Raw genomic sequence first — 10787 nt, forward strand, 5'->3', positions numbered from 1 at the left:
AGCACCGGGTCTGGGGGCTCCGGGTGCAGGAACTCAGGGACGGACCCGGGGACAACCAAACCAGAAAAGCCGGGTTTGGCAGAACTCAGCTGAGGGGGCTCCAGGGTGGGCAGGCGTGCGGTCCCGTCCATCCTCTGCCCCATAGCTGTTCACGGGAAGGATGTGGTATGGCATCGTTCTGGAAGACCCTAGTCTTCCAGAAGTCCCTAGGACGGAGAGGATTCTGACATCTGCTGGAAAAGTAGAGACTGCAACCCGGAAGGGGGTAGCGAGGTTGATTTTGCTTTACAATGATTTTTTTTTCCCCTGATTTCTCCCCTATTACAATAGTAATGCATGCTTATTTCAGGAAGTACAGCAAAAATAAGAAGAGGAAAACCGTCCATAATTCTATTACCACTCTGCTGTGTTTCCCACTGGCAGAGCGATGCACCGAGCAATTATTTACGAGGTGACCCGTGAGGTGTGTATCGCTGCTCAGTGCTGGGGCTACGGCAGCGAACAAGGCAGACGCACACCTTTCCTCGTGGGGTGTGACGCTGGTGGTGCCCACAGGCATGAAGCATGGTCTGCCACACGACATTCCAGATAAGCATCAGGCAGGGACCCCAGCGATGGCTGTTTGTCTTGCTTACTCCGCGCTAGCCTCGGCTCAGCTGCTTTACTGTGGTGAGGGTTTTCTGTACATGCTCTCGTTCGAGCTCCACCCTGGCTCTATGAGGCACTGCCACCATCCCCCTGACACCCCCCCCGACACACACACATCACAGATGAGGAAACGGATGCAGACAAGCCAGATCACCTGGCATCACTTGGGACCAGGTGGGATACGACTGCATCCAGCCGTGTACCAGCCACACCACTCAGGTCACCTACAGAGCACACGACATTCTTCTCTCTTCTTCCCTTGCTAGGTCTGATCGCCACGGTGGCTCGGAGGTGCCGAGGCCAGCATGATGGACAACGACACAGAGCTGAGGACCGATGGAAACTCACTCCTAAAGGCGGTGTGGCTAGGGAGGCTCAGGCTGACCAGGCTCCTCCTGGAAGGGGGCGCTTATATCAATGAAAGCAATGACAAAGGGGAGACAGCTCTCATGGTGGCGTGCATCACCAAGCATGTGGACCAGCAGAGCATCAGCAAGTCCAAGATGGTAAAGTACCTGCTGGACAACAGGGCAGACCCCAACATCCAGGACAAGTCTGGCAAGACGGCGCTCATCCACGCGTGCATCAGGAGGGCTGGGGGAGAAGTGGTGTCCCTACTCCTAGAGAACGGGGCGGACCCCAGCCTCGAGGACCGCACTGGGGCTTCAGCCCTGGTCTACGCAATCAACGCAGATGACAAAGACGCCCTGAAGCACCTGCTTGACGCCTGCAAAGCCAAAGGGAAGGAGGTGATCATTATAACAACAGATAAATCCTCATCAGGCACCAAAACCACCAAGCAGTATCTCAATGTCCCTCCTTCCCCCAGTGTGGAAGACCGGCGGTCACCACCACTGTGCATGTCTCCTTCAGAGATTGAACTGAAGGCTCCAGGCCTGGGCTCTCCACCCAGTGAGAGGGAAGATGATCTCTTCAGCCTCCAAACAGGGCATCTGAGTGGTTGCAACACCGCCAAGTCTCTGAATGAGCCTGGGTCACCCACCAGGAAGGTAGGGAACCTCAAGAGGGCCCGCCTGCCCCAACTGAAGAGGCTCCAGTCTGAACCCTGGGGCCTGATTGCGCCGTCTGTGCTGGCTGCTAACATGCGTCAGGACGAGACCCATGGCCCCAGCCCGGACAGTGAGGTCATCAAGAGCATCAGCGATGTGTCCTTCCCCAAAAGGGGGCCGCTCTCCAGAACCAACAGTATCGATGGCAAAGACCCCACCCTCTTTCCCACAGTCACGGAGCAGGTTCTGAAGATCGCAGCCTCCCCGGCACCAGCATCCTGGAAGGCAGCCTATGAGAAGGGTCAGTCTTCCCACCCTCGTCTGGCCCGAAGGGGAACTCTCCCTGTCGACCAGGAGAAGGCGGGTGTCAGTCCAGCAAGCCCCCCTGCTCTCAAAGATTCAGTGTCCCTCAAACGGCTAGAGAGTGATCTCCATGATTTAGAGTTACAGGCAGGGGCTGAGCAGCTCAGCTCGGGTTCCCTGGAGTCAAGCAAAGGGCCCTCGGACAGGAAGAGGCTCAACGGCTCCCTCCTGGCTCTCTTCCATGGCCCGCGGGAGTCCCTGGATGCTGCGCCCAGCACGTCCCCCAGCTCGGCGCGCCGCAGGCCACCGCATCTCCTGGAAAGGCGAGGTTCTGGAACTCTGCTGCTGGACCGAATTTCTCACACCAGGCCCGGCTTCCTTCCGCCTTTAAATGTAAGTGTGAACCCACCTATCCCTGACATCAGATCTAGCAGCAAACCTGCTCCCCTTGCGAGCGGCTTAAAATCCATGGTTCCCATTGCTCCAAGTTCACCAAAGAGAGTTGACTTGAGAAGTAAAAGGAAGCTCCTCAGGAGGCACTCTATGCAAGTGGAGCAGATGATGCAGCTGTCGGACTTTGAAGAAGTCAGGACCTAGAAGCTTTCAGAGGGGTTTAAAAAAACCAGACTCTGTGTAGTTAACGAGAGGCACCACCATCTAGAGCAGCATAGCCGGGCAGACCCTGTGCATCCTGGGCGTCCCTCGGCCCTGGTGGCAGGGATGGAGCGGGGTGCAGCTTCCCTGCTGAAATGGTCTCTGGGTTTGTACAGCTTTACTTGAAAAGAGCTCAGGATAATTGGGTTCTAGACACAAAATCACCAAAACAAAATTCTCCAATGGAAGGAAGCCTTCGGGGTTTGGAGGGAACACAGCAAGTACAACGATCCAGGCCCCTGACACCAGCTCTTCTCCACCAGACGAATAAGAACGTAGATCCCAAGACAGTATTCAAAGCACGCCCTTTGTAGTAAATCTATAAAGTGCCTACAGAGAAGATGAAGCTTTCACGTGTGTCAGGATGTGCAGAAGCTCAACACCACCCCCTGAGCTCTGAAATCTGGTAGCTGTGTTCCGTTCGAAGGAGACAAGCAGACCTCCCCCATCAGAGAGGCTCTGGCGGGTGGAGCGCTGTCCAGCACGGTGCGCTCAGGGGCTTTCCCCACCCCAGCCACACCCTGCGTTCACGCGTACCCGTGGGTGTGCGGCGGGTCCCCAACTATTGTAACCATGTGTCCCCCGAATCCTGATGGGCCATACTCGGGGGCGCCTCAGAGACACAGCCTGTCTCCCTCCCCCCCGGACACTAGCTCTGTGCCGAAATCTTGTGAAAAAACAGTCAGGGGCTGTTAATTAATTTGGAGTTGAATGTGATACAGTTTCCAGAATCGACCCGTTTCTTGCTTGTTCTTAAGAAAACTTGACGAGATTCCTCCAAAGCCAGAATGGTAAATAATGATGGGACAGGCAGACGCAAAGAGCACAAGCGGGTGCTTCTCAGGCCGGAAGCTGTAGGACCGCACTGAATTCTGTAGCCTGAACATGTTAAGGGGCGCAGGACTGTCCTTTCAGCTACTCTTGTCTAGGTAATTCAAGGAAAATCCAGTTTCTGCTTTGCCTGAATTATCCACATGATGGGAGGTTTGTAGAAATGACCCGAACGACCCTTGCTAGCCACGTTGCACACACCCAAGAAGGGAAGCAGAGACTCAGCACATTTGGAGTGATGCAGGCACATTTCGGATAAAGACGTTTCCGGTTATCTCCCAGTTACTTTACCTTTCCTGTTGCTCAGATACGTTGGTTCTAGGGTTAGAAGAATTCGGTGGCCCCTGGGGGTTGTGTCCCTCAGAGGCATGAGTAAAGGCTCGGAGATTCGGGTTTGCATCCCTGTTTCATCATTCACCAACTTTCCACTCCCGCATTGGCAAAATGGGGCTGGCAGTGCTCCACCGTGAAACGGCGAGGGGGAATGAAGTGCCCGCTGCTGAGCCCGACACGGACAAGTAACTGGATAGCAGGTAGCTAATTCTGATTCACATCTTCAGAACTCTGAAGCTTCCAAGTCTCAAATAATACATAATACCCCCACACAAGGTGGAATTAAGTCCAGCTGAAAAATTCAAGGGTCTCCTTGAGATCTCCAGTCATGCCCAGTACTGAGCCCTAAGTACGTTGGTAGGGTAAACTACATTCTGCCACATCAGCTCTACACATTACAGCATTTCTATAATGACATCTGCTAGACGGTTATCTGAATATCCCAAACAAAAGTGCTGACGATGCTTACAAATAAACCGAATGTTTATTTTTTAATCATTCCTCCCGGGCAGGCCCATACTCAACCTGGGCACTTTTGAAATTTTAGGTGGATGAGTCTTTGTTATTGGGGGGCTGTCCTGTGTGTGGTAGGAGGCTCAGCAACATCCCTGGCCTCTACCCACCAGACGCCAGGAGCATCTTCCTCCTAGTTGCGACAACCAGAAATGTCTCCAGACATGCTGCTGGGAGCAACATCACCTCGGCTGATCACCGCTGCTCGAGGAGGATGACAGTGTACCTGGCAGAAATCTGTCAAGACCAACAAAGCTGCACGAAGGTGTGGGTCTGGCTGGGTCGGCCCTCCCACTGACTTGAAGCCAATTGAATTGTGCTTTAGTAGGATGACTAATCGATCCATAACTCGGGCCCTTGGGGTTCTTGGCCAGCACACATAGGGGAGTGCTGGTGGCCTTTTGTACTTTGCAGGGAGGGAAGCAAAGCACATAAGCTAGTGAAAACCTAGGGCTCACGAACTTGGTTTAGGGTGGAAAATCCATATGCTTCTCGGGACCACTGAGTCACGAACGGTTCTTACCAAATGGACGTGATTGCAGGCAAGGAAACAACTCTCCAACGCATTAGAGAGAATCATACCGACAACAGTTGATCTCAGCAGCTCATTAAACACACACACGTACCCTCCAGCTGTTGTTGCTGCCCGCTAAAGCTAACCTCTGCTAGTAGATCTAACTGTGGGAATCTACTAGATCTCTGCTAGTAGATCTAACGCTACACACATGCATTTTTCCAAACCTTTAGCTAAGATTCGAAAGCCTAATTTATGCTAAGTAGCGAATGAGGCACATTCATAGCAATTAGCTCAGGCAGAACAAGAAACGTGATGGCTACTCATCCAGAATAACCTGTCGGTCCCACGAATGCCCACAGCAGGTGCTCCAGGGCCCTCATGCCTGCCTCCGTCACTTGTGACCTGTCCATTGGTCTTTCTCTGGACAGCCTCCAGGACAGTACCTTCATCCCTGTTTGACGTTGCATCAGCTGGATTAGATTGTCCCAGACTAGTACGACCATAACACTTTATCCCGCTCAATGCAGAAATAGGCGATTTTTGTCCACGTTAATGAACCTCACAAGGATGCTTCTTAAAAGCATATTTTAGATTCAACTATGTTTTCTAGATCAGAGATGAGCTTTTCTTTCCAGAACCCTAGTGTCACTACAGGAGTTAGCTGCAAACTGTAGTTAAGACTTTCTGGAATGTTTATCAAAATATATTCTAGAACAGGAGTCTGAAGTTTAAAAGTCTGGAGCAGCAGTTTAATTTCTAGGCACCCCGAAGCTGGTTTTTGTTTGTTTGTTTAAACCCACTGTCTTGATTCTCTTAGAATTTCATCAAGTAAACAGTGTCCTGCAAAGTGCAGGCTGTGTCCGACCCTCCTCCTTTGTGCGTGTTGGTGCTTCGGACCTACTGTGTGTTGCTTGCACTGGTTCTCTGTGGCATTAGACTCTGGTCTCAAGTTGACGACGTGCTCAAAGATGCGTCCAAATCCAAGTAATGGAACTGTCTAGATATTTCTAACATGTCAATAAAGGATATATTGCAGTCCTTCAATAGCATGCCCCATTTTTGGTAGTGAAATCTCAATGACAAATATTACTTTTTCCTTACGATGGGGTTGACACGACTTCCTGGGAACATCAACCTTAGCAGACGCCTGATATTTTACGCATAATTTTAAAAATTAATTCTTACTTACACAAGTATTATAGTTTCTTCTTGGTGAAACCAAAGGCAAAGGACAAGATGGTGCATTTCCACGGTGAGAGGTGGGTGTCTCTTCTCTGCCCCCACTGCTTGGGGTCCCTGGGGGGCGGAGGGGGTTACCACACGGTGGCGTCGCTGGATCTCCCTCCTTGGGTCCTACGTCTAATGTCGATGAGTGTTAACATAAGCTCCTGCGCAAGGACAGGGCATAAGTGTCAAGTGTCTAGCCCTTGTCTCTTAGAGTCCGGGGTCTGAGGTTCACATTTCTTCTGCACTCCCTGATTCTCTGGACAGTTCAAACCTTACCTTTAGGTTCTCCCCTACTGAAATAACTTACATTAACAAAAAGAAAAGAAAAAAGGACTAGTTTCAGTATGTCTGTTTCCCACATCTGTCTTCAAGAAAGGCAGGCCCACGTCATTTCTAAACCCCTAGAGGAGAGATTATGAGGGACTCTACTGCGGGAGGGGAAACTGATGGGAATGGCACTGGTGGGGGAGAAGTGGTGAGGGATGAGGCCACAGGGGTCCACCTGGAGGGAGAGGGGGCACTTCCAAGACCGACTGAAGGCTAGAAACTTGGGATCCCTTGAGTGGGACTTGTCTCCTTCCGGAGCAAAACCACAGAGGGGAGAGGCTGCACGGTGCGTCCCGGGCAGCTGGGCGGGGGGTCAAGCTGGGCAGGAGGGCACGGGAGCTGCTTGCCCTGAAGGAGCACTGCAGCCTGGACAGCGCACACGTCAGCGCGACTGCTGAGCCCGAACACTGTGCACTGTTGAAGACCGCCACAGAACGGGACTCCTCCATGGCCGAGAGGGACATTCTTATTGTCTTCGTTAAGGTGGGGGGTGGGGGGCAAGATCCATTTTAATTTGATTTAGGAAAGTAAAGACGTGTGATGCTTCTTACATTCAATGGTAATGAAATGAAATTCACAGGAATCCGTGCTCTAGGGCCCATGGCATGCACAGCTGGGAAGGAAGAAACTTGTGTCACACTTGGAATTTGCCAGAGGGGGCGGAGTCCTCAGACTTCAGGGAACAAAAGGGAGGTAATTGTTCTGCGGCTGTAGTAATACTAGGTCAGGTCCACAGAGGGATTAGTGTTGACAGTTCTCACTGGGAATCCTTGGGTGTAGGTGGTTCTGGGATCGACTAAGTGTGGACAGGGGGTCCGAAGTCCTACAGTAGAAATGTAGCACTGCCCACTGGTGACAAAGGTCTGCATTATGAGGAAGGATGGGGAAGGAAGAGGAACAGAAGGGGAGAGGGAATATGAAAGGACCCAAGAGGTCAAGGTCCTGCCAGTGTGAACCAGCCCAAAGCAACAGCCCGTGGAGGAGTACCCCCTGGGATCTCCATTCTGGAGTCCTCTGCCTCACCCAGGATGATGGACCCAGAATCACAAACACTCCTGATCTAGAGCACAAAGGATTTCTCATATGGTGAGAGATAAGCGTCTGAATTAAATTTTTAGTTATCCCATTAGAATAAGGACTTAATCTTTTTTTTTTTTTTTTTTTTTTTTTTGCTGCCGTAGGCACTGTTGGTTGCCTATCTGGTTTGATTTCTCCCTTCTCCTCCTTTCTGTTAGATCCTGATTTTGTTCATGTAGTCACTCAATACCTTGCCTCTCTTTTGACTGAAGCTAAGCTGCTCCATCCCCGGCTCCCTCCAAGGGAAGTCTTTATTGGCCTGAGTTAATCATGACATTCTCCTTATCAGCAATTGGCTAAAGGATCTAGCCTAAGCCAGCCACCATGCGGCCTTTCCTCCTGTCAGTGCCTTAGATCCAGAGATGGATCCATGGCCTAATTGGGCGAAGTGGACTGAAGGAAAGGACATACGTCCCATGGTTGAAAGGTTTTCTCTTCCTTCCACGAGACATGACCAAATAAACATAGTGTCTCAAAGCTTATTTGTTTGGTTTGACAACCCTCTTTTGACAATGAGAGAATAGAGTCTAAGGATAAAGCCAACATGAAGAGGAGGGTAGAGCTGGGAGGAAAGTGGACCGGAGCCTTGATCGTGCTATGCCTGCAGCCTGCATCACATATGAACTTTCTGTTACATGAAACAAGATATTCTTGTGTCATTTAATCTAGTTAGAGTTGGTTTTTCATTTACTTGGGACACCACGTGAATCGGTTGTTTATTCAGTCTCTGCTTGAATATTTTAATACAACAAATACATCAGTACCCCCTGTTCATTAATTTTTGGAAAGCCCTAATTGCCAGAAATTCCTTTCTTATGTTGAGTTGAAATGTACCTCACTGTCAGATTCATGCTTTGTCCCAAGTTACACAAGATGGGACATGCAGGACAGATGTACCCCAGGTACGGGTGGACACAGAGTGCTTGGTGGGAAGCATGCTATCTTCAGAGTCAGGCAGATCTGAGTTCAGTTGCTTCACCATTAATAAGCTGAGTTGAGTTTGGGCAATATGGCAGTTTGTTTAACGGCCACAAATTCCTGCCATCCCAGTACGCTCTTCCTCTGAATGTGACTTAGAGCTCCTCCCATCCAGAGATGGAGTCTAATTCTTTACCTTGAATCTGGGCTGGCCTCGGGACTTGCTTTGGCTGACAGAATGTGGCAAAAGTGATACTGGAGGGTAATTCTTGGGGGCGGGGCTTGCTGTTTCTGCCCTGGCTGTCTTGGGATGTTGCCCCCCGCCTGCCATATAAGGAAATCAGGTACACTGCAAGCAGCACAGGATGCATGGAGGGCTGAGCGCTCTAGCCAACAGCCCCCATCAGTTGGCACACATGTGAGTGGGACCGTCTTGGACCTCCAGCCCAGAAGACCCTCCAGCTGAAGGCAGCTGCGGGAATAAGCTCAAGCCAAACTAGCTGAAGAACCATCCAGCCAACCGATGCAATCATGAGAAATTGTGAGTCATTGTCGGTTTAAGCCACGGGGTAGTTTGTCACACAGCAAAGGCCGACAGAAGCAGAAATGTGATTTCATTAAACATCTCCTGTGTCTTTATTGTCAAAGGAAAAAAAAATACTTTTTTTGCTGGTTGCTAGTGAGAATTAATTAATGCAAAATACGTAAAGTGCATATGTAGCTAGCATTGCGTGCTAAATAAGAGGTAGCTGTCATGATTGCTGTTAATGCAAACTGTTAATGCAAAGTTAACACTTTCTTCACCCTTAGATTTTTTATTCTTTGAGGTTCAATCCTGTTTTCTCTGACTTTACCTGGTTTGAGAAGTCTTCCTGGCAATTTACTATACTGGCCCCCTCCTAATTGCCACCCCCTCCCCATTTTATTGCTGTTCTTCCTAAAGTAGTACAACACAGGTGCTCTGATCATTGCCTGTGACCGCCCAGCGGTCGCCTCCAGCAACAGCACCTTCCACGGAGCAGGTGCTGAAATAGTGCTGTTCCTTTATTAACCCCGCGCAAGTCAGGGCTCCTTTTCCAGTTCATCCATTTCCACCGTCTGACATTCTGCCACCTGTCGATGATCAGTCTTCCAATGCTTTGGCCTGAGCGACTGCCAAGTCAGGATTCCCGCCTCTGAACTTATGCAGGTGTTTTCTTGGAACTTAAACAAGGGACTTAACATTAAACCCGGCAAAATTCCTTTTAGTTAGTCTTAGCTGAGCACTCCAGCTGGCCAAGCTCATTTTGCTCTTACATCTGTCATTTGTTTCCTCCCTTGGTGCGTCTTACATGTTTCCTTAAATCAGGAACTAAGAAATAATGTTCAACAGCACAGAGCCAGGGAAAGAGCCTCAAGGCACACCCCTCCACACCTTCTCTGAGTATGGTACAGAGTCAGTAAATATTAACAACGACATTATGAGTACGGATTGCTTTCACATCGCTTAGCACATTAATGCACAGTCCAGTGTGCCGGGTGGCAGTCCCTTCCCTCTCATCCACATGGAGGTCTATAAGGGCCGTACTGTTCTTGGCTGAAATCAAGACACCCGTCTGATACCGCTGTCCTGAAAACATTCTTAACTGAATAGCCAGACCACAATCGGTGTTTTTCTCTTTGTTTTACCTGATCATAGAATATAAAACCCTGTAGTAATGATCATACAAAATATCTTCTTGGGCCAATGGTAATGGATTAAGCAGTGAATCAATTTATCAGCTTTCGGGGCTTTTGAGAAGTCAAAGGGAAAGAAAGAGGGTTTTATCCCAGAAGAAACTTCACCTTGTCTTGATCGTTGGACATCTGCGTCGCCGAGGGTAAGACCCTTGTTGGCATCCACCTGAGCGCAGGTGTGAGAGCGCGGGGTCAGCTCCCAGCACTGGCCACAGCCCCTGCACCGGGGAAGGAATGGTGTGTTCACTGGGCTCCCAAGCTTGGTTCCTGCAGCCTCCTGCGGTGCGGGCACGCCCACTTGCTGCACCCCGAGGCCGGTCCTCCCGGGTGGTGCGGGACCTCCGCGGCAGAGCCCCCCGCGTTTCCCGCGGCCGCTGTGGCTGGTGGGGCGGGGGGCGTGTGGCCCTGGTCCGAGCCCAGGGGACGCTGCACCCCGCGGAACCCGGAGGTGCGGACAGCGTCTGCTGGGCCCGCGCGCAGGGTACTGGACTGCCCCCCCCACCCCGCGGCGGTCCCCCGTGCTTTGTGCAGCCACTGTGGCTCCTAGTGGTGGTGGGGGGGGCGTGGACCTGGGCCGACCCGGAGGGATGCTACCCCGCGAGGCCCCAGCCGAGGGCGCCCCCACGCCACTCCACCCACTGAGGCCCCCCGGCCTAGCGGGGCTCCGCTGGGGGGAAGGGGCGTGGCCTGCCAGCTCAGCCAGCGCGCACGCG

At 51.3% G+C, this 10787-nt stretch overlaps 1 protein-coding gene across 1 annotated transcript; it reads left to right on the forward strand.

Annotated features, from left to right (window-relative positions):
* Window positions 1–953: 953 nt before the first annotated feature.
* Window positions 954–2558, forward strand: ANKRD34C (ankyrin repeat domain 34C). Its single transcript, XM_028093833.2, has one exon. The coding sequence runs from the start codon at window positions 954–956 to the stop codon at window positions 2556–2558; it is 1605 nt and encodes a 534-aa protein (XP_027949634.1).
* Window positions 2559–10787: the final 8229 nt, after the last annotated feature.

The sequence above is a fragment of the Eumetopias jubatus genome, unplaced genomic scaffold (assembly GCF_037043125.1).
Source record: "Eumetopias jubatus isolate StellerSeaLion01/CBP00866 unplaced genomic scaffold, mEumJub1_p1.0 scaffold_7, whole genome shotgun sequence".
NCBI lineage: Eukaryota > Metazoa > Chordata > Mammalia > Carnivora > Otariidae > Eumetopias > Eumetopias jubatus.

What these genes read in the sequence shown, in the direction of transcription:
- ANKRD34C (XM_028093833.2), top strand. Translation starts at nt 954, where the DNA reads ATGATGGACAACGACACAGAGCTGAGGACCGATGGAAACTCACTCCTA.